At 40.9% G+C, this 24802-nt stretch overlaps 1 protein-coding gene across 2 annotated transcripts in view; it reads right to left on the bottom strand.

Annotated features, from left to right (window-relative positions):
* Window positions 1-237: 237 nt before the first annotated feature.
* Window positions 238-24802, bottom strand: part of MPPED1 (metallophosphoesterase domain containing 1) — a gene marked incomplete at both ends in the record, with an annotated part of 45680 nt that continues 21115 nt past the window's right edge. The window contains 3 exons of one of the 2 annotated variants that reach the window (XM_084205414.1): window positions 238-356; window positions 3824-3937; window positions 8581-8696. In XM_084205414.1, coding sequence (XP_084061540.1) covers window positions 238-356; window positions 3824-3937; window positions 8581-8696 — 349 coding nt within the window. Of the gene's footprint in view, window positions 376-3803; window positions 3938-8580; window positions 8697-24802 lie in introns of both variants that reach the window. The other variant, XM_084205413.1, reaches the window with a different exon arrangement.

Here is a 24802-nt window from a genome sequence, read left to right on the forward strand (position 1 = left end):
CATTCACTTTTCTGTGTTCACAAACATTTTAAGGGTGAAATGTTAGTCTTTAATCTGGTTCTGGCACCAAAATGTCTTTGTTCCTTGTCCACTTTTGTTAGTCTAAATTTATCTGTGAAGAGCTAGCAGGGAAAAAAAGGATTTTGCTTTTTTTGTTGAATGGTTCCCTATTGGGATTCTCAGCCAGCAATATAAAGTTGCTTATGTGTCGGATACAACTTTAAATCCTCATTATAATCATGTGTTCCTTGGAGTAGGTAAGTCAATAACTATAGGTGGATTAAGTGGCTGGTAATTCACAGTGCACACAGATGCATTCACATAGGTGGTGGTTCCATCAGCCATGACACCATAACCTAAAAAGGAAGAAAAATTCTGATTACTCTCATTATTCCTGATTATCTTCTTTCATTTTTAATTACGTTTATCACACAATGATAAGTGCCACATTTTTTATTACTCAGAAGGAATTAAAAAATTATCTTTGTGCAAAACATAAATGTTCCCTGAATCAATACCATCTTTGTCCTACAGAATAACTTTTTAAATTGTGTAAGAAAAGCAAAATGGGCCCTCAGTAGCTGGTGGCTATTATCTCTGGCAGCCAGCACACTAAACCTCCTTAGAAAGACAGATACTTCTCTCTGCAGAGATTTTTCTCTTAAAATTGTTTTAGTTTTGGAAAGGATGCTTCTGACTGTTTAGGCTTGCAGTCATCAGTGCAGCAAACTTTGGGCAATTTTAATCTTCCCACCTTTTTTTCCTGCCCTATGTTGAACATCCTTTAAGCAACCAATAAAGAAAAAACATTGCTTGACTGAAGCAAGTACGTGTGCATGTGCATCAGGGCAGGATTTGCCTAGTAGGAACCTCTTCTTGCTATGTCTTTGAACTTGTTGACCAAACTTGATGGAAAAGCACTTAAATGCCTGCCCAGGCTGAGAAAAAATGGCTTTATTATTGGATGCATTGTCTAACAGACAAGGCAAATTCACACCTTAAACACTAGAACATTTCCACAGGAGAACACACACATCCGTGTGTCTCACCAGCGGTGAAAAAGCTTCAGCTACATCTTATGTCTGGCTAGACACCCAAGGCAAACAGTCCTAGAGTTAAATCTGCAGAAAACCAAACTTTCAGCTCTAATTCCTGTAAAAGTACAGTGAAATGCTCTTTCAGAAAGTGAAGAAGAAGCCCTTTGACAGCCTTGGTGTTATGAAAAAGAAGACACACTCTCTGTTGTCAAAAATCTTTTAATGAATCACTAAAGAAACCCATAAGCTTGATTATATGAAAGCTAAAAGCCAAAGGTTGGAAACTTTCACTGAAATATTATGATCAATATGAAGAACTGCATTTGTCATCAGAAAGACATGATTTTGGGGAAATCACCTGGTGGAAAGCGTTTGCACTAAGATTCAATCTCACCTTTCATAAAGTTAATAGTGAAATGTATTCGGTGCTATATACACACTAAGCTCTAACTATTCAAACCCTAGGTACTGAGGACCCTATGTTTTCTCTGAATGCAATTTTGCATCTTTCACAGCATGAAAATTGCATAATTTGCAAACAAAGAAACAGTAGCCGAATTCCTTTCTTTTTGGTTCCTTAAAACACCCTGAATAATGCAGGGCCTCCTGCACCTTCCATGGAAAAACGACACTATAATTAGGGCCCAGGGAGGGAAGAAAACTCTGTCAGGCTCCTGTCACAGGAATTTCTTTAAATCCCTTTCTGTTTTCCACAGAATGTCTGTTCTGAGGAAAACAGAAAATGCACAGAGGAGAGTCAGCACCGTGGCTGGGACTTTCTGTCTCCTTGGCTACACATTTGAAGAGACCAGACACTTCCTTTTGCTGGAAGATTCCTAATGCTGCAGCTTTCACTCCTGTCCCACTGCCAGCAAGGTTCCCTTGGCCATGACCTCAGTGGAGTACTGGCTATTCTGGGAAAACAAGAATTTTAGCCAGAGCCCCTGCCATGCCACTTGTCCTTTCCACGGGTGCATCAGTGGCAAGCCAAGAGGTATTTTTTGGCATACATGGTAGTGCAAAGAGGGAATAGAGAAGAAACATCTCATAAGCACCTATTCCCCCCAGATGTTCAATAAATGACTGCTGCAGATGTAGCTATGCTCATTCTGAGGAAGAACTCATCTGTTCAAATCATGCATTCTCTCTACAAAGTGCAGCTTCGTTTGCACAGGCTGCCTGCAATGGGAATTCTCCTCTGCAGAGATTTAGCATCCCGCTGAAAAACAGGCTCTGCAGTTCCCCATTTGTTTTCTCTAAATTATGATAGTTAACAAGAAGACTACCTTGTTTCTGTGTTTTGATACCTACTGTGCCAACTATATTAATTCACAGGATTTACTATTCTATGGAGGTGCCATTCTCTTCCCTTGAGAGCCAAAGTTGGACTTGGTTTTAGCAGATGTGATTTTGTTTACCTGCCTGAAGCTTCATGGCTTGCTGTTTGCTTATATCCCCTGCAACCCTCTTGGCTTATAATTTCTGAAATGACAATGAGTTTGAACTGTATTCATCAGCTTTCTTGGTTGGAATATCAGAGTGCTCTAGCAGCATTATTTGTTTACTCTGTGATTTAACAGCACTTTGGACATTAACCAGGCATGAACAGGTCACTGCGGATGAGACACATGAGGAGAATGGACCTAATCCTTGAGCTATAAGATAATGATCTGAACATCTTATCCATTAATTTTACACCACCAGCCATGTCACTTCTAATGTGCAATGGTGAAAGCCTCCAGCAGCAAGTCAGAGAGCGATATCGTAGGACGGGTTCTTCACAAAACCAGAAGTATCTGAATGCCAGCTCCTCCAGTTTTTCCATCTCTACACTGCTGAGACCCACAGAGATCCTACAGCAAAGGCTGGAGCAGTCCCAGAAGCAGAAAACTGGCAGCTGTGGAGTACCTTTTCCTGCCAGTAAGTTAACACTGCCAAAGATGAAGCAGCTGATAATACACACGTACATGCCAATGGTTCACTCCTGCACAGCCCACTGCTTTCTGCTTGGGGTGGCAGCACTGCTTGAAGCCTTGCTCTGTGAACAGGACAGGCAGCAGCTACCTTTCCTTTGCCTGGAGATGAACTGCTGTCACTGCCTTCAGCAGAGCATATCTGTCACCATTACTTTGGCTTGTGCAAAGGGTACTCTTTTTTTTTTTTTTTCCAGTTAAATATCAAATAGTCAATAGAACCACTTGTTTTGCCTGGGCACAAAATGTTTCCCCTGTCAAAGCAACCAAATGCATCCATGAATATCTTGGAACTTCTATACCAGTCAGTGGTGATACCCCTCTTGATTTCAACTTCATATACACTCTGATGGGGAGAGACAACAGTTATTGGAAAACCTTGAAGATCAAGCCTTAGAAGCAACCCTCAAAATATTCCTACCCGTTTTAAAAGCACAGAAGTTGACACACAGAGATCTTACATGAATTATTGTGAAGCACAGTCTGCTGAGGAAAAAAAACCCCTCCATCCTAATATTAAGTCACTTTCTGTAACTACTAGACTTGTGTTCTTATTTTAAAATTCACAGTACTCATCCCTGTGAAGGAAGCCTCAACCTGTTTTATAGATGTAGAAGATGAAAGCTAAGCTCAAGTACAAGTATTGAAATGTTGAAATGTGGATATCAGCCAATTTCACCTATTATACAGCTCTATATATACAGCTAAATATGTATCTGAATTCAAGAAGTGCTTCAGTTCAGACATTCAAGTTTGAAAATGCTGGTTAAGACTTCTCTAAAAACATACATACAAAAAGAAATGTGCTCTGACCTTCATGGATATGCCCAAAAACATGAAGCCTTGGCTGTATTCGTCTCTGGACTGTGTTCAGCAGCTCAACGCATCCTACTCGTTGCATTTTCTTAGGAACCCAGTCTAGAAAACCTTTGGAAAAGAAAAGAAAGCTTTAAGAGAAGACAAGTGATCCACAAAGCTGTGCTGTTATATAGCATTTTTGAGATTTCACGTCTCATGGCTTTTTACAAACAGCCACAAAATTGAAATGGCAAAAACTTGTCTGCCTTGGTATGCAGAAGAGGAAGGAAAGAAAAATACTGGTGGAAAACCATAAAAGCTCATCTGGATAAAAAGGACTGTGATAACTCTTTCCAGTTCTTTTTCAAAGAATAAAAATAATCACTGTAATCGAAGCATTTTTTTGCACTGTTGTTAATGGAATAACTCAATGCTTTACCCCTTTTTCTTCCTGAAGATAATGAGGTGTAAAGTGCAGTAAATCCAAAGGGAGCCTCTAAAGAAGTTAAAAGAACATTTACCTATTTAAAACCTGTCCTGGGACCTACTTTTTTAGATTGAACACTTGAACCAATGTAATGGAATCTGTGCTGCCAATACTACAACTCTGTTGTTATCACATTGAAACCTACAGTAGTGGAGCTCAGGTGAGGAATCCACCACATGCCCAAAAAGTCACATCCTTGAGTTAAACCATTTCATGGCACAGCAAGCCCCACTTCCCTATCCCAGATAGGAAGAGAAACTCAGGCCTTCTCTGCAGAAGATGTATTTAAGTGCTGCATTTACTTGCACGAAAATTGTGTAAAAATGTAATTCTTATGAAAATAGAAATGTTACATCGACTTGCCTCTTTGTCTAAAAATACTGCAGGGGGAAGTTTACTGCCAACTGAAGTCCATGCTTCTTTCCAAGTAGTAGTATAAGGAGGATGTTGTATTGGAGTGTTTGCAACAATCAATCTGTTTTCTCTCTATTGTTCAGTCATTTTCATCAGGCTCAGATTTGGAAACCTAGAAGATAAAATCTTCCTGGTTTTATTTTGTTGTTCTGACATTTTCCCTGTGTGCCTGTCATAGCTTTGCATCTCTTGGATTTTCTGCAGTAGTGTGAATATATTGTGCTTTTAGCCAGAGGTACAGAGCCTGGATCTGGTTTTCATACATTTACTTTTGATGTCCACTCAAGCATGGCTAAGCAGCCAACGAACTGGTTTAAAAGACCAGAAATGTGGTATTCAACGTCTTGGAAAAGCTCTCAGATTTGCTAGAGCTTCAGGGTAGGTTCACACATTGAGAAATACCTCTTTAGCTGCCAGTGCTTGAAAACTGGGCTTGGTAAACTGTGAGGTTTTACCAAAATGGCAAAAGTTTGCACTTGCTTCATAGCTACTCAGAGAGCTAAGTTCAATTCTTAGGAAAAAAACAAAAACAAAACCAACCAAAACAAAATTTTAAAAAATCATAATTAAAAAAAAAAAAAACCACAGCTGGGAATGGGGCATCCTAAGTGCCAAAGAGAGGAAGTTCTCATCATGGTCAAAAACCTGAAGATGCTGTTTGGCACCTGTCAGGGACTGTAGAGAAAGAAAGCCTTGCTGAACTACAGCCAGGCTGAGCAATGTTCATTCCTGCTGAATTCACATGTGCCATTGAAGGGAGGTCAAAATTCACCAGAGAAAAACAGTACTTATGATGTGAAAGCGAGGCCAGCAATTCCTCTGGAATAAAGTCATGTTTGGGGTTTTTTTCAGAGTAAACATATTATAGCCATAGGTTTTATAACTGCAGTGATTTGAAACAGTTAATTGTCAAAATGTCTGCAGTGAACATAAAGCCAAAAGTATTTCCACTTCAAAAACTTCACAAACAAAAATCCATAAAATTAACTTCTCCATTAAATTAAGCATTATTTATGTTGAACATGTTTTTGTTTACATGCATTATCACCCTTCTGAAGCCTTCCCATATGTTTGCAGCTTATTATGTACACCTGACTACACAGAGTAAGAATAATTGATTACACCTAGCTAACAATTAGAGTTCATCTTAGGGGTTTTTTAATGTTTGGTTACTTGAAACAGGTTTCTGCAGCTGTCAGGAAAGTATAAATCTTTGTCACAGACTATCAAGCAGACAGCTGCAAATGAAGACTTAAAGGTGAAATTAAATTTAAAAAAAAGAAAATAAAGTGAACTTTTGGAAGAGAAATAAAAGAATCATAAATGGAGGCCTTTAGGAAACAAAAACATGCTGATATGGAAATGAGCATTAACACTGATCCCATAATCACAAATTCTATATTTCATAAGTGATGAAATACATTGTATATCTTTGTTAATAATAATAAACAGGTTACTAATAAAATTGTCCAAAATAGCTGTTTTAACCTTTTTTTTCCCATCCTCTGTGAACCTCCCATCTATCCCTGCCCTGGTTTCATCCCAAAGCACTACTCTAAAACAGAAGAGAAAAATTACTTGGATTTTTGTTACATGGCTAAATGACAAACAAAGTTCATTACCTCTTAATGGTGCTTCTGCATCTAAATCAGACCATTTCAAATCTATGTAATAATGTATTATTAATTAGTTCAGGAAGATGCTGAGTGATTCAAGAGTGATTCCCTCACTCTTGAAGTGAGGGAATCAGAGAGCAGCACAGAAAATGGATGATGGGCAGAATTTAGGCAGCCATGCTGGAGAAAAAAGCCCAGAATTTGCAAGAGGACTGATTGCTATTTATGGACACTAGGAACAACTCTAGTGAGGTTCTGAGTTCCAAGATCAGAACAACAGGAATCAGCTTTCTGGTTAAAATAATTGGCTGGGAGGCTCAAGGAGGATCCTGTCCCCCTAAGGGTCTGTGGACAGAGCTGCACAATGAGGTGGTTCCATAAGTTAAGCAGAGTGCTAAGTTCTTTGAAGTGTCATATATTTGTTGCCACGGGTGTCAGGGAGACCAACAGCTCCTGCCCTCAGGCAGAGGGTTCTGTGCTTGAGCCATCTATTAATGCATCAATAAGAGAGAGACAAAGAAACAGGAACTTCTAAAAAATGAAAGAATTCTTGGGGGGTGTTTGAAGATAAAGAATTAAAAGAAAAAAACAAACCACATACTGAGCCATGGAGATGGAGGGAATTCACATTACTCCATTAAAATCACTGGAGATGGGTGGCCCTTCCTTAGATTTTCTGCAATTATTAATTTACTTTTTAATTATTAAATTTACTATTAAATTTATTATTAAAGTCTGTCTGTTGAGTGCCAGCTCTGCAGTGCTCTTTAGGGGTCCTCCTCCCTCTGCTGATGCCTGAGGCTACTGAAGAGGCCTGGTGGCTAAAGCAGCAAGGTGGTTGAATCTCTCCACTTTCCAACATTAGACTTCAAGTGAATCTTCAGTCAGCTGAAGGTTGAATTGTTTTACAACTGGCCAGCTGGCTTTAAAAGGGGTTTTCAAAGTGCTGAAAAAGCTTCTGAAAAAGTTTTAAATATGAATGATAAATTAAACTACATTAAAGACACAGCATTGTGCCCTGGAACCTAGGAGGGATTACCCCATCACAATGGTTTGGAGCTGATATCTCAGGACTGAAACACTTAATTTCTGACATCCACTTTTACAGTACAGGCTCATATTAAAATCAGTCCATGGCATGGCATGAGACTCCACTTAGGTGAAGAATCTAAACCCACACCCCTAACTGTGAGAAACTCGGCTCTCAAAGAGCTACTTTCCCCCAGGATTAGTGAGCAGTGGAATGCAAACATGTCTTTCTAAAGAAAACAAAACACAAACCCTTTAGATACTTTCTCCTCCAAGCTCTGAAAGAGAAGAAAGGGTGGAAGATGAGGGTTTTAGCTTCAGGAAATTGGGGAATCTAAAGGTTTAAAGAAACCAACTGCCTCCATTTCATGCAAAGCACAGTAAGGCTCAGCAGAACACTTGAGTGCATGCTTCTTGTTCATGTCCACTTATTAAATTAGTGAGAGTCAAACACACAGTCACATTAAATATAGACTGCTATAAGTTAAATACAGTGAAAAAAAGCTTAAAAGCCTTGAGCCTTTACTGAATCTGGGCAAGTTTGTGTGACTGTATTATTTCTGCAGCAAAGGTAATGTCAAAATGTTCTAGGAATATGAAAAATCTCTTAGAGATAGATAGCTTTTATATTACCTATATCAAAAATAATTGGAAAATGTACATGCAAAACTATTTCTTTTTGATCTCTTCATGTTGCCAAATTGTATTCCAGATAAGCAATTCAAGCATCCTGTCCAAAGAACAGGCAATCAATGGGGAGCATCTGGGTTTGTGAGGCAGAAGGTGCACCAAGTCAGCATAATGAGGGAAAAAAGAGATTCTGGGTACTTGTTGGTGGGAGAATGCAGTAGCAAGTCAGGGAGAAAGTGATAAAAAATAAAATCCTAATCCTGCACTTCTCTTCAAACAGGCTCCATGCCTTCAATCTAGTAATTTCACCAGTGGCAGATTAGAGATGTGCATAGGAAAACTAGACCCTGCTTACTTGTAAAGCTCATTATGGTTTTATGTGTTAACATTTTATTTTTAAAGCCATTATTTAATTCCCTGCCATTGAGCAAAGATATCATAGGTAATCATGAGCTGAAGTCCTGGTGCTGCTGAAATCAGTATGCATGTTGCTTTTGACTTTTGTAAGTGAGGATTGCACTCTTTTTCTAAGGAGAGCCATCAGTTACCATATAATCATCTGAAATACACAGCTAAGAGCACTATTATTTTCTTACCGAGAGGTGGTCCATGTGTTATAAGGATATCTATTCCATCTGGAATAAGGTTCCATTTCTCTAATAGTGCTTGGCCTCGTGGAAGATTAAAGCCCCAGCCATAAAACCAAGGTTGCCTGCCAAGAGAGGAGGAGAATGTCTTCAGTGCTACTTCCATGTACTGGTTATCTAATTAAAATACTGAGGTTGACTCTTTACTACCATGGAATTTGAAGACACAAATAGCATTCATTTTCTTTGTGTGCACAGTAATCCCCTCTTTCCATACAAGCAGTGTAGTTTAACTTGTATGGCAAATCTGAGCAGTCCTCCCCGCTTTCAGCAGACAGCACAGAGTAAAATATTCACAGTATTGCTGCAACTACTTACAAGCCCTGGATACCAAGATCTCCATGTGTGGATTATCATGCTGACTCTCACAACATTTAGAAGAACAGCTGTCTCAGACATCTCCACGTGATTTATGCTTCACATTGGCTTCCAGCACGTTTGGCCCTTAGCCTATGACCAGCTGGGCAAGGACAGACCCTGGCACCATGACAGATCCTGCTCCAAAGTCAGAGACATCATCTCTGCTGCTTTGTTTCCCTAATTGGATACATCCCATCAGAACAAGAATGCTGCTGCTTCTCTTACACACAAATTTCTTCTGTCCTCTGGTGTGTTGACTTGCTTTAAAGTGAGACTTTCCACATTCAGGATTCCTTATCAGACAGGCATTTACATTTTTTAAAATGTACTCATGGGCCAGCTCATCATGGAGCAGCGGGACTGTAACACTGCCAGTCAGAACATAATTTATCTGTATCTTGCTATCCCCTTGATTAAAAAACTATATTTCACAGCAATTATATCACAGTGTTAAATTATGTCTTGCTGACTAGGCTCCAATTCTAGGTCATAAAATTGAGGGGTTAGTTTTAGGTTGGAAGTTTTAATAATTTCTTGACTGACGTCCTGTGGCCATACCCATATTTGAAGTACAATGAACAAAAGGTTTTCCTTCCACAGACAAAAAGAGGCTCAACTACCGATGACTGAAAGGCTTTCTTTCTCATTCCCTGCCTCTTCATCACATGCCCTGGATAACCAGGGTCTTGAGAAACAGGTGTCCCAGGGGGAAAAAAAAAAGGTGAAACTTCAAACATCTGCTACAGGACCAGAATTATATGTCCCAGCCTCCAGAAGCTGTGATGAGGAAGGTGAAGAAGGTGTGTGAAGGAGAAATGCCAACAGCACTAGCAGTGAAGCACAAATCTCATTCTGAGTAACATTGCTCAGGCTAAGGCTGCTGGCCAAGAAAAAGACACATCCCTACATCAGGCCACAAACTCACACTTTTCTGGTTACCTGTTCAGCATGCCAAGCAGCCTTTCCTCACCTTCCTGCTGCCAGGTAGAGGGAGGCACAGGGGAGACCTTATCTGTCCAAAGTTACCTGAAAGGAGGTTTTAGAAAGGTGGGAATTGGGTCTCTTCTCCCAGGTAACAATAAATAGAACAAGAGGAAACGTCCTAAAGTTGCACCAGGGGAGGTTTAGATTGGATATTGGGAAAAATTCTTCCCTGATAGGTCAAGTGGCTAAGTCACCATGCCTGGGAGCATTTAAAAGATGTGGAGATGTGGAACTTGGGGACATGGTTTAGTGGCATCAGGTTTATGGGTGGACTCGATCATCTCAGAAGTCTTTTCCTAAATGATTATGGGATTCTCCTAACTGGCTTATTGTGCAGCAAGGTACCAGCAATGTTACCATGTGACTGCCACACGGCAACCACACAGGCTCTGTGGAGCTGGATCTGCCCCTCCTCACATTCAGCTCACCACTGAGATAAGGAAATTATTTTTACCACACAGGAATGCCTCAAAAATAAAAAAAAAAGAAGTTTGTGAGGTGCTTGGATATTACAGAAGTGGAAGGCTTCATAATAATATACAGTGGTTGGCTTTTTCTAAACTCTTCATCCTTTCCTGCCTTGGGATTGCATTCCACACTTAACATGCCAAGTATTTTTCTTCACAAAGATGAAAGTACACAACTGTTGGGCAAATTGTCTGTAGGCCCAGGGTACGTTTTCTAGCAGCAAGATCTCACTGACAAAATATTTGCAAGGGCAAATAGGTGGCAAAAGAAGTGTCAGCACATGAAATCAGGGGTTTTAAGTCACTGACAGTTTCAATGGATATGTCTGGGTTGTGCAGCGACAGGATCGCCCCCAGGTCCCTGACGGGAAGTGAGGGGAGGCACTGTCCATAGGTATGCCAGACACGGAAAAGAAACCAAGAGTAAAGACCAGTGTTTGCCCAAGAAGCACAGGTCAAAACCTCACAAAATAATTATTTTAAGACTACAATAAAGCATTTTTAAAGAGAAGCATTCATGACTGCCACAGGTCTCACCAGAAGTCAGCTTAATTTTACTGAAATCTAGACGACCACAAACCACACAGGCAGCTGTGAGAGCCTCTGCCTGCCTCTACCAGGGCTGGACTACACATGGCACTTTCTAAAAAAGCCCATTTCCCCTTATGAATAGGCATGATCTGCTTATTAAGACAAGAAGCACTTTCCCCCGTTCTTCCCTCCTCCCTCCCTCGCTCCCTTTGTGGTGACTGCAGCGGGGCTGGTAAGTTATGCATGCTGGAGCTGTTCTTTTGTCAAGGGGAGATGTTACAACTTGTGTGATTTGCCATTATGCTGTCTTTTGTGACAATCCTGAGATGGAAGGAAATGTCTGGAATATTTCTGGCAAAAAAAAAAAGAAAAAATATCCCAGGTCCAAGAAAGGATTCAGTGGAGGATGTTGGCATGCTTTACATTGGAGAGAAGAAAGACAAATCACACACTTCAGTGCCCCCACCCCCAAAGCAAATACCATCTTTATAAGCAAATAGGGATTTTATAAATCCCCAAGCCCCTTCTTCTGAAAATTTATTACAAAACAGCCATGAAAGTTTCTTAGTAGGAAAAAAAGGCTTCTTCTCTAATACCCACTGACGAGCCCATGACCTGAATATCACGCAAAGACAACTTTGTCCAAAATTTGCATTTATGATAGAACCTGAAAACAAAGTTAAATTCTTTATATAGAGTACACTGAATTTCTGTACTCCCAGTTAGTGCTTACTCAGGAAAAGTGTAGTTATTTTTATAAAGTATTTTTCAATAATATTACGTTTGACAAAGAAACTATTGTCATGTATGTTCTACAATAGAAAAATCCACTATCGTCAGAAAAAAAGAAACCAACCCAAGAAAAATTTATTTGGCAATTAAAGACATACATCATTAATGTATTTCACCTTTGAAGTGAAGCACTCATCTGTAGAAATGTACTTTGATTTAGGTCTTACCTTTTTCAAGCAAACAGTTTGAGTGTTTCCAGCACTCGACTGAAATTCAAGCGGTTTGTTATTTTGATAAGAACAATGATTGTCGACATGTAAGATTCAAGGGGGAAAATATATCAGAGGTGAATTTGTTTACAGCACAATTAACCTTATGTTTAAAACATTTGAACAAGTTTTGCAGGCCAAATAATCTGCCACACAAAAAGGGCTGAATTATCATAGTTTGTGCTAGAAATCGGATGTTGCTTTATGTACTGAATTTCTAGCTTTCTGTTCTAAAGTAACCATTGGAATAATTTTCTTACGGAATGATAGTTGCTATGACAACCATAGCAAATTTTCCTTTTCTGAAACAGATGTCTCATTTAGTTGAAAATTAGAATGTGAAAAACCCATGGGAAAAATTAATTCAAACTTTAACAGAACACTGACTACAATGTAATCTCTTATAGGTTAACCCCTTAACATCTTTCTGCACTCCTATAGTAACCTTCTCATAAATTCTAATTAAACCAGTTTAACCTCCGAGGAATGACCTTCTTAGCTATCATTAGCACTTTAGTTGTCTTCGAAAGGATCATTTCTGTTCTAATAGTAACAGAAAAGAGTCATACTAAAAAAAATAATGGTCAAACATATTACCACCCTAATTATTTATTAGGATTTTTTTTTTCTTTTATTCAGCTACTATGGGAAAGAGCTAACATGTAGCCCAAGAATTCTTTTGTCATTTAAATGGGGCTTTACTTAGCTTTACATGTGATCTACTGCAAAAGGTGGGGATGCACCACACACATCTGACCTGCCCTTTATGAGAAAACTGAAGGTTTTTCATTTTCAAACCAGTGGCACCCATCTCAGTCTGACAGGCAGCCCTAAAAACAAGGGATACTTGACTGGGTGGAACTATCAATGCACATGGATTTTTCTATTACAAGCGATGAAAGACTGAAATTTGATTCTCCATTGCCTTGACTCAATTGAAACCTTTTAACTCAAAGAATGGCTTCCTTCCTTTCCAGCTCAAGGGGACTCCTCATAGTACCTGGGCACCCCTGCAAACCAACAGGGCAGAAAACCAGCGGCACTCCCAGAAACATCCTCCCCTTGGCACTGCCTGCAGGACTGGGAGGTGTCAGCTAGCCAAGAGATGCAAGATTTACTGCAGCAGCTGCCTCTAGGCTGCCCAGCTGAGTAACACAAATCTTGCCACCAGCAGGCACCAATTACCCTCTTTGACTTCAAGGGGAAAGCCCAGGAGCCTCAAGGAGCTCTGGGTGGTTTGACTGAACAGCAGCGGTGTTTCAATGGGATTGGTGGGCAGCATCTTGCAAACACCCTGGTAGCAAAAAGTGCAGAACTGAAACACATTGTACCTCCTAATTTCTATTGTTTCCTAGAAATTTTTTTATTTTTCCACAGCTGGAAGGCCAGTTCTGTCACTAGAATTCCTTTGCTTACCAAATAAATTTCAAAGGTTCACAAACACATGCAACTTGCTCCAGTCTTTTCTCCACAACAGTTGTCATTTTTCTCCTACAGGAAAATAAACAGATATTGGTTGGTGACTGTCAAGAAACTCAGTGGGAAAAGAATGGACCAAATCACCATTCTCAATCCTGCTCCTCTTCCTGAAAAAAAGCAAATATTCCATATTTAGAAGACTGGACTACCCATGCTGAAAGCCATACTGGCAGGAGTGACTGGTCAAAGGCCATGGAGCATGAAAAGCAGATTCCACAGTGGCAAACACAAGCAAAACTCCAGCACACCTGTATTCCCAGCCCAAAAAAAACTCCCTGTTGGACTTTTAGGTCTAATTTTTCCTGGTCTTGGAATCATCTTACTATCATAACGAGCTACAGTCCTGTGAACATGGGTGTACAGTACTATACACACTGCACACCTTCCCTGGTGTGCAGGTTCTTCAGGTGTTCATATTTTCACATTCCCCACCACTGCATAAGCTGAATTTAACCAATCACTGCATTTGCCATTTTAGTCTTTCCTCATAAAAGGAAATTAAGGAATTAAAGGAATTAAGTAATTAACTATTTTACTGAGTATTTCTATTGTTTTTAACTATTGTTTCTTTTGTATCAGCCATTTCATCTAAAGTAGTCGTGAAATAACACCCGACCTTTTTATTTCTTCTTCCTTGCATGTAAAGGGGCCATCCAAAGCAGGAAGGAAAAGGACAAAAGCAGCTATCAGGCCATTGGTGCTAAGACTGACTGGCAGGGCACTGTTTGTTTATAGGATTTGAAATTTCTTTCAGCACCTGGGCATCTGAGCCAAACATAACTGAGATCTAAGGAAAAACATGTTTCAGAAATCTTCAGGAACATGAGAAGATTTATATTATGAGTAACTTCCACGTAAGAGAGGCAAGGGGGTGTGATTTTTAGAGAATAGCAGAGGGCAAAAAGAATTAAAAAATGAAATTAAAAATTCAATTTTTTTCATTCTTAATATTGAAGCCAGATCTTTTTAAATGAAAGTTAAGGCCTTATAACTAATAAATGGAAATGATGCAACTCAGATCCTCTACTGGCCATAACACATAACTCTGCTTCCATGAGGAAGTTTCACTTACTTGCTTTGCATCCAAGGTTGTCACTCTTGAAACTCTGAATCAAATTAAATTATTGTTTTCACAAAAGGAAAGAAGGATAAAAATCTGAGTATGGCCCTTTGTCAGTAATTATTTCTCTTGCAATTCGAGTTACACATGAAATCATTCATCTTTTGTTTAGTAAAGGATTTCATACAGCTCTGACTGCAAAGAAGAAAGAATGAGCTATGACTAATAGGAACTGATCATTTCTAAACATTAATCTGTTATAAAACAATGAAAAATAAAATGAAATCTACTTTATCTTCATAATAAGAAAACAAGAAGGTAACAGGTAAGGAGGAAAATTAATGAAAGACTGAATTTAAAATATGCCAGTACCAAATGCAGATAGTTTATCTCATTCTTCTGGAAAGCAAATGATTATAACCCATCTGATATTTTTTAAAAATAATAAAGCAAACAAAGGTAGAAGCTAATTTGGAATAATTAGTCAAAAGATTCAATGCTGAGGGTGCAGATGTAGAACTGCACAGACCTTCAGAACAGTCTTAGGGATTTAATGCAGAGATGAGGTCTGGAGTTCCTGATGTCTCAGAGCCTGTTCCCCCAGTCTCTTGAATTCTCAGGTTGTAAAACTATAGATACAGCCAGGTTATCCAGCCCATTTTTGAGATACTGATAGCTGGCAGCCACAGAAAGAAAGGTTAGGAGAGGAGTTAACTGCCCCTCTGTTCTCAGTCACCATCTCATTTTAAATGTAAAACCTGCCAAGAAGGGGCCAACCTAGAAGGAAAAAAAAATTGATGCCCATCTATTCATGGTATCTTTATGGTTATTCACTGTCAGACATCCAGACAGCTGAAGAAAAAGAATGTTCCTCCACACTTCCAGCTAGCTGGTGCTTGTTGTAGTCTGCTAAGACACTGCAGGTGTTGGCCACCTGAGGAGATGGAATACCCCTTTTAGGGGCTCTCCCAGATGAAACATGACTAAAATATATAGGATATGTAATAGGGGCCCTGAGAACCAACAAAAAAGGCTCTCACAGTAGCCACTGAGTTACGGAGCCCCCTGGTTACAGGCAGGCCCAAGAGTTATTCTGTTAAGTAATTCACCAGGTTTACATTCTTGTCTCAAAATACCAGGAGTGATCAGGCCATATGGACTAACTGTCTGCCAGTTCTTTTCTGATTTTCCTCCCTTTTTATTTTTTCTTATCTTCTTTTACTTAGAAAATTCAAATCCATTTTGATTTAAACAAGCATGAAAACGCTTCCAAAACTAATAAATTAATGCAACACGTGTGCATATATGCATGAAGTGTATTATTATTAATGTTTCCAATCTAGCAACAGATGAACTTCTTGTTTAAAAAAGCACATACTGATACTTCATATGCCATGTGTCTACCCGAAGTGAACAAAATCCAAGCAATCCTAAATTCCATGTTTTCGTTTTCCCACAGTCCTAAATTTACTCCACAGTGCAGTGGTGGAGACAAACTGCTGCAATACAGCTTTCTATACCAAAAATGTACATGTTTAACTGCTATCCTTCAGCTATCTAAGAATCTGAGATACCTTAAAAATGTACTTATCTGATGTAGATTACACAATTAGAAATATTTGACACGCACAGGTGCAACCCTGTGTTGTAATATCTGGAAAGCTTTGTCTGAACTCAGGGAAGAAAAGGGAATTTAGGACCTTCTGAAGAAGGACAAGAAACTCAAGAGGACTACAAGGATGTTGTGGGTTATGCAGGAAAAAAAGTAGAAGGGCCAATTCCTCAATAGAACCTAATCTGCCTACTGATGTAAAAGACAGTAAAAAAATAAATACATCAGCAACAAAACGATGGCCAAGGAGATTCTCCATCTTGTATTGGATACAGGGGGAAACATGGTGACAAGGACTGAGGAAAAGGCTGAGGTACTCAACGCTTTCTCTGCCTCACTCTTTAACAGTCAGACTGGTTGTTCTCATTGTACTGAGCCTCTGAGCTGGAAGACAAGGACAGGGAGCAGAATGGAGCCCCAAAATCCAGGGGGAAAGGGTCAGTGACTGCTACACCTGAGACACACCCAAGTCTCTGGGGCTGGATGGGATCCAGCCAAGAGCCGAGTGCCATCCCATGCAGGACAGCTAGGGAATCAGTTCCAGCCAAGGCAGGTTTGAAACAGGCAGCTGCCTACCTGACCCCCCAGCTCCTTGTGTGCCAGGTGACCCCCTTAGCAGATGGAGGAAAGGCTGTGCTTGTGTTTCCCTGGACTTTAGGAAGCCTTTGACACCGTCTCCCACACGTTCTCCTGGGGACACCGGCTGCTCACGGCCTGGCTGGGCCCGGCTTCACTGGGTGTGAAACTGGCTGGAGGAGAATGGAGCCACATCCAGGTGGGGCCAGCTCCAGTGGGGTCCCCAGGGCTCAGCACGGGGCCAGTCCTGTTTAATGTCCTTAGTGAGGATCTGGACAAGGGGATCAAAGGCACCCCCAGTCAGTTCACGGGCAGCACCCAGCTGGGTGGCAGTGTGGATCTGCTGGAGGGCAGGAAGGCTCTGCAGAGGGACCCGGACAGGCTGGATCCATGGGCCCAGCCCAGTGCTCTGAGATTGCACAGGGCCAAGGGCCCGTCCTGCCTTGGGTCACACCAACCCCCTGCAGCTGCAGGCTGGGGCAGAGGGGCTGGAAAGCTGGGAAAGGCCCTGAGGGTGCTGGGGACAGCGGCTGGACGGGAGCCCAGGTGTGCCCAGGGGGCAGGAGGCCAATGGCACCTGGGCTGTGCCAGCCATGGGGTGGCAGCAGGGCCAGGGCAGTGACTGTCCCCTGGGCTGGCACTGCTGGGGCCACACCTCAGATCCTGGGGCACTGCTGGGAACCTCAGGACAAGAAAGGCACGGAGGGGCTGGAGCATGTCCAGAGAAGGGAACGGAGCTGGGGAAGGGGCTGGAGCAGCAGGAGGGGCTGAGGGAGCTGGGGGGGCTCAGCCTGGAGAAAAGGAGGCTCAGGGGGAACCTTCTGGCTCTGCACAACTCCCTGACAGGAGGGACAGCTGGGGGGGTCAGGCTCTGCTCCCAGGGAACAGGGACAGGATGAGAGGAAATGGCCTCAAACTGTGCTGGGGAGGGCCAGGTTGGACATCAAGAAGAATTTTGTCATGGAAAGGGTGCTCAGGCATTGGAAGGGGCTGCCCAGGGAGGCTGAGTCACCAGCCCTGGAGATTCAGAAGATGTGTAGATCTTAGGGACAGGGTTTAGTGTCATCCCTGACAGTGCTTTTTTTATGTTTGGACTTGATCTTAGAGGCCTTTCCCAACCTAAACAATTCTATGATTGCTTCCAATTTTCTCTGCTTTCTTAGTGGTGAAGAAAAATCCTCATTTTAATTCATTTTAAACAATGCTAATTTATTAAATGAAATAATTTATGAACAGCAATTCCAGAGGAAGTGTTCTGATGTTAAAGCAGTTTACTTTACTGAAAATCCAGTCAGGGAAAAGAGAAAGAGCTCAAACAGCTTTGTTACAATTAGTTCCTGTGCCAGTGGCTCTATTTACAGTTCTTCATGTAGAGCCACCATTTCCTTCTTGATGTAGTAGCACCTTTACTGTGTCAAAACCTGGGGAAAATGCATACACACAAGCTACCATGGAGTAGGGAGGCTGATTCTCACCAGGTGTAAATGGCTCAAAAGCTGGTGGAGCACTGCCAAGCTACTCCAGCTGAGAATCAGCTCCACATAGACCCGCTCCAAACTAGTTGGCTATTTGTGTTTCTCTTGGAATATTGCCAAAGGGCTCATCACAGTGCCCAACTGTGTTTACATCTTTGAAACATCCTGAAATTGCTGCTGTCTGGGACTACAGCTCAGACTACAGATAGAGCTGGTAGTCCTTTTGTTCAAGGAGAAAAAAAATTGGGGGGGAAAAGCAGCAAAACAACAACAACAAAAAAGGCACTTTAAACTTTAAAATCAGCTTTGTCTCATAAAATTAAACTTTCAAGCAAATGTGAAAAATAAAGAGAAAACTGCTGTGGGGGATAGCAATTTCACTCTTGTGGTTTATGGACTGCAGGAAAGTGAAGCCAATTCCCCATAGTGAGATTACAGGTCTCCTCTTCTACAGGTCTTAAATTAAAAACCAGCTGAATCCAAAGTGAGCTAGTTTACTGGATCAGAAGATTCAATTATTTCTGCTAAGTAACTGAACGTGAACTACTTCCTTTTAATAATATACAACTAATAATTACTGCCCAAGAAAGGACTTTTTCCTACCAAGCTAATTAAACTAAAGCAATATATTTTTCAACTGCTCTCAAATTTAACTAAAGTGAGGAACATCAAAAAGCAAGTAAATGCAAATCTCCACTCACATGAAGAAATCCAAAGCCACACAAAATGTTGAGACATTACAAGAAATAGGATTTGCCCAAAATTGTTATGTTGAAATTAACATAATTTCTGGTCTATATTCAGCATAAATGCACGTCTGTGTCTGTGTCCTGCACCCTTGTACAGACACGGTGAAAGAGCTCTACTGCAAAGTGGATGCAAAGCAGTTTTGGCTTCATTAACTGCTTAAACTCCCCCTGCAAGAGGTCACAGTGAAATGTGTTAAGGAACTGATCCATATCCCTAATACACAACAGGCAAAAGGTGTCTGAAGTACTGATTTTCCTCTGTTGTGATGCTCTGGCATTGAACTGTTCCAGACTCCTCAGCCCCAGGCAATGCTGAGAAGAAATTTTATTTGAGAGAAAACATTTTCTGGAATGTTCATCAACAAGAAAAGGGAAAAAAAAGCGATATTCTAAACTGCTGTGACTCAGGAATACCTAATAACTAGAATTTATTGCATTGGTTTGACTGTGATGGTATTTATGGACTACAATAGGTGTAGCTCAGTCTACATTTTCATTTGTTCACATACCTATTGCAGAGTTTATATAGCTAATAACAACTATACTTATTCAACACGATATAGAAAATTCGCTTGGAGTTAACAAATTTTTATTTTCTTCCATGCACTTTTTTCAGAAATGTTAACGATTCTTGCTAATTCCTTTCAGTCACTTAACTTGTATGGAAGCATTCATTAAAAAGACCTCTCCTGAATTCAGTATGATTGCTCACACAAGCAATAGCACCTGTATACTCAGAGCCTGCTGAATGACATTCACATCTCCTGTATTTTCAAGTCATGCAGAAAATGAAATGCTTTCCAAGACAAGTGCACCAATTTAAGCTATTTTTTTGTTGTTGTTGTTAAACAAAAGAAAAGATAAGGAGAAAAATGATCCAGTAATCCATTCCTGATGCTAAAATAGCCAGGATGTTAAATCTCACTTTCTGCTACTGGAAGAACTTTCACACTCCAGAAGTTCAGTATCGTTCAGTTCTCCACACCCCTTTCCCTGAACAGCTGAGTATAATAGATCAAAATAATTTTGCAGGAAAAACCATGCTTGTGATCTTCCATATGCTGCAGACTAAACTACAAGTGCATTGTGGTTTTAAGTAGTTTTAGAAGCACCACTTCCAAAATGGAAAATGGCTTCTTGTAAGTATGAAAGAGGGGAAAAACATATCCCTCCAGCATTCTGTTAAAATACAATTAAACCTGTATCTATGTGCCTCAGATTGATAATATATTTTAACAGGATGATGAACTTTTCTTTCTCTCTTCTGAACATGTTGCTATTTCTTACACATCTGTCACATCTTACCTGCCTTATACTGAATGCCTGAAATAAAATATCTTCAGCATAGTCACCACTGCAAAACAGCCAAATCAGGTAGGCTTAGATGCCAAACTTCTCTCAAAAATTTCTGAAACCTGAGATGCCTCATTTCTAAATAGTGAGTAGAGTCTATTATTCCCATTGACTACTTTCATTTTTTTCAAGAACCACATGAAGTCTACCTAAATTACTCACTCCTATTTCCTGCCTCAAAGTCACTAATTAAAACAACTTCAAATAGTTCCCAACTTTAACAATCAGGGAACATCTACCACTTTTAAAACATATTTCTGAGCAGCCATAACCCAGCATTCTATAATTCATCCACATCCAGGATTTCTACATCCATCCAACTAAAACTGTAGCACAGTCATGCAAAAAAGCCATGTGCTCAGAAATCTACTTAATCTGAAGTTTGGAAGAGTTTTAGAGGGAATTTTCCTCAGGACACAGTACAGAAGCAAGTGCACTTCAGTTATTTTTATTTTTATCTTTTGACCAAGTGAGGGTGCAGCATGAAAAGAACATAAAAGGATCAAGTATTTTACTAAGAAAAATATCTAGTATGGTTTTGTCCAGTAATAAAACATTTGATTCCCTGTATATTTTTGTTATGTGGAAGATGCTAAATAGGTTTTTTGATTTGAAAAGGGACATAAGAACTAAGAATTGGAATGGCCACTTTGAGGCAGAAGTTCTGTCTGTGAATTCTGGAGAGTGAACCCCACAGTGTAACACCTTGAGCTGTTGCTGCTCTATATGGAATCCACACTCCCAGCTTGGGAGGTTTATTATGTTAAATGAAGTCAATATTTTATTTTAATACAGTTTCATTTTAATTGATGTTCACCTCAATGACTAAAAATTTGTACCAGGTCCCAGAAAGTAAACATTAGGTGATTCATCACTGGCAAAATGAAAGCTTGTCCCTCGCATGAAATGAATCTATAAATCTTCGCTGATGGAAACTGAGTTCAGTGAGGAATGAAAGAGCTGTTCTTGAAAAGATGGAGGAGGAAGACACTGAAATGGAGACCTAGCCCTGGAATCTGTGTGGAACCAAAATAAGGCTGCCTCAGTTTGGCCCTTTGCATGCTCTTTACAACTGCTTTGCTTACACATAGGAGTTACCAGCCTTTCTATGCAAAGTGCACGTGCACACATGCACGCACACACAGAAAGAAAAAAGAGAAATTTGACAAGGAATCAAATAACAAAGTCACTTACTCTGTGATAAAACACAAATCAGACAAGAAAATAACAACTGACACGAGTTACACACCTACAGCTAAGCACGACCACACTGGATGCACAACTTGAGAAAAGTCATTTGGCTGGAATAGTCCAGACAACTGCAATGCACCAAGAAAGGGACAACAGGTTGGAACCAATTTCCAGCTCTCCAGCCAAAGGGGGATGATGATTTGGAGAATAAGGTTCCTGTTGAGGCTGCTTTGGGCTGATACTAATGCAACCTACATCTTGATGTCCTTTAGACTAGAAGGAATTATTCCATCCTCTCTGACAAAGCCAGAGCTCACAGGATGGGCCTCAGCCAGTTTGCTAAACTCAAAAAAATAAGACTTGAACAGAAAGAAACTGCTCCCCACATACCTTAACTTTCTTCCCTCAGTTCCCAGTTTTGGAAAAATAATGTGGCACCAGAGCTGTTGGTCCATGTGTAAACATGCCAGGCCAAATCTAATCAATGCTCCATTGAAGGGAAGCTACAAAACCAGAAGTCCAGCCAAGGCATCTGTCACTGCAGGACAAATGGTCACAAATGCCTTTCTAGGCTGACATTAATATTTGCTCTCATATCTTCCCTGACTGGGAAATTAAGAGTTTCTGGAGTTTAGAAGGCCTTTAACAAAAAAACAGAGGAGGAAATAAGAATACATAGACACAAGAAAAAAATTTACTTCTGCAAAAAGAAAAATGAGGTTCTGGTTCACAGGAATAGATCCCTCCAGAAAATTGAAGCCAAGTAAAAATCCACTCTGGATGTAGTCTGGGAGGCAATCTCATCCAAAAGGGCTTCTTTAAGTTATCCAGTCCAACATATCATTTAGAATAATGAAACTGTAATATGTGTGCAAGATAGTTGTGATTGTCCCTTCCCTTCTCACATGGTGGAAAATGGAAAAAAGTGCTAAAAGAGGTAAAATGCTCTCCTGCCATCTTGCATGCTGGTTTGAAAGCAGGATGACCAAAGTTTCTCCTGCAGCTCTATACATCTGCTTACAACTATTATGGAAAGCTAGAAAAAGATCTTCTCCTTCTGCTACTTGCATTTCTTTTGCACCATCAAGCAAAATGTGTACTCTTATCCTGTCACTAATGCACAATCATCCACTTCTTAATAGAAAGGCCACTTGCCATTTTCCATCAGATCAGAGCACACACACAGAATACCTGTCCTTTAGCAGATGCACTTCTTTTCTACAAACCTCAGAGACCTGTTCTCATGTCGATACCTAACTGCACATGCACCTTTAAGGCATTTGTTTTTTACAGGGCATTTCTGAATAACAACTGTAAAAGGATTAATATACAGTGGACTCGTTCAGCAAGCACAGCAGATCTTGTGCACTGAATGCATCAGGTCTTTTTGTGCAAACACAGTGTGTGATTGTGCAATTAAAACCTTTGGCCGTTACAGAAACAAGAGTGGATGTTACAGTCTATCTTCAAGCTGTGGCTAATACTAAAACTCTTACCTGCAACATAGTGGGGGGGGGGGGGGGGTATGAACTACAATAGAAGGCTGAAAATCTGTAACTCAAATACTCACTAATAAATTATGAGTATTTTTCCATGAATGATGTCATTATAGAGTTAATACCCTGTCTGATAACAAAAAACACTGTCTGATGACAAAGACTTTCTGCTTCAAATCCAAATTCAAACTTCCACTGTTCCCTCAGCTTCCTGACTTCTGAACCACATGTTGGGACCATTTACCGCTTGTAGTGAGTGTGATAACAACAGCAAACTCCCTGTTGCAAGGCCTTTGTGGATAGCTGCCCATTTCAGGTGTCTGCCTCACACACACAGTTCTAGCTCCATAGTAGGATTGACAGAATCACATAAAGATGGCTCAGAAAGGACTTCTGGAGATCTCATGTCCAACCTACCACTCACCACCTCTCACCACCACTAGATCTGGTCAGCATGACTGTCTAGCCAAGTCTTGGAAACACCTAAGGGTGTTTTCTCTGCCACCTCTCTGGTGTTCCTGCTGGCTATATTTTTACTTTTATTACATGATTTTTTATTTTTTATTTTTTTGCTACTGAAAAATAAATTAAAACCCTCTAGAAAATATCTTCATCCTTGGGAAGACTTAAGAGTCCCAAGTACAATATATGGAATTATTACACAGAATTATTTGAGTTTTTCTATCAGACAGTTTGTCTATCTTCATAACAGTTCAGAACAAAAGGGGAGTTTAAAAGTACTTTTCAACTAGAAGCTTTCCATTTTATAGTAAATGTTATTGAGGAACTAAAGTCTTCTCTTTTACATTCACAGCAACTACAGCTGGTGTGTGCACAAGATTGTTTCCAGGTCTGTGAATATGTTCTGGCTCTGCCTGGGTTTTGCTGGGACTAAACCAGAGTGCATTTTCCTGTGACTTGTTTTTGCAAAAAAAAATCAGGGTGTCCAGCCTTGATACTGAAGAAGACCCAACAGTTCCCAGCATCTGGGCTGTACTGAAGGAAGGGCATTAAGAAGAGCAGTGCCAGCAGGTCAGGAGTGCTCCTGCCCCTCTGCCCAGCCCTGTGAGGCACATCTGCAGTGCTGTGTCCAGCCCTGGGCTCCTCAGCACAGCAGGGACATGGAGCTCCTGGAGTGGGGCCAGTGGAGGCTGCAGAGATGATTCAGGGCCTGGAGCATCTCTGGCAGGGAAAGGCTGAGGGAGCTGGGGCTGTCCAGCCTGGAGAGGAGCCCCAGCTGAGAGGGGCCCTCAGCCCTGGGTGTCCCTGTCTGCAGGGAGGGCTCTGAGCAGGGCCCAGGCTCTGCTCCAGGGGCCCGGCAATGGCAGCAGAGGAACGGGCAGGGACTGAGCCCAGGAGGTTCCACCTGGGCAGGAGGCAGAACTTCTGTCCTGGGCAGTGACCGAGCCCTGAACAGATTGTCCAGAGAGGGTGTGGAGCCTCCTCACTGGGGATATTCCAGACCCCTCTGGACACAATCCTGTGCCCTGGGATGGCCCTGCTGGAGCAGGGAGGTGGGACCAGCAGCCCCACTGTGGTCCCTTCCAGCCTGAGCCATTCTGGGATTCTGTGAAGCACATTGCATTCTTACTGGTGCCCTGCTCATCCAGATCTGGCAGGCAGTCCCAAAAGCACTGTGAGAAGCATCATGCCCCTAGGCCAAACAGCTACCCATTGCATTCAGCATTGCTCTGGACACATTTAAAATCTTGGCACTCCTGAGTTTCTCATGAAACTTCTGATGTTTTCACACCTATCCTGGTAATCCATGGTCCAAGGTATGGTTTTTGCAAGTACTAATTCCTAAGTAACTGCTTTTGTGCATTGCAAGTGGCAT

This window comes from Fringilla coelebs (assembly GCF_963513975.1).
Source record: "Fringilla coelebs genome assembly, chromosome: 5".
Classification (NCBI taxonomy): Eukaryota; Metazoa; Chordata; class Aves; order Passeriformes; family Fringillidae; genus Fringilla; species Fringilla coelebs.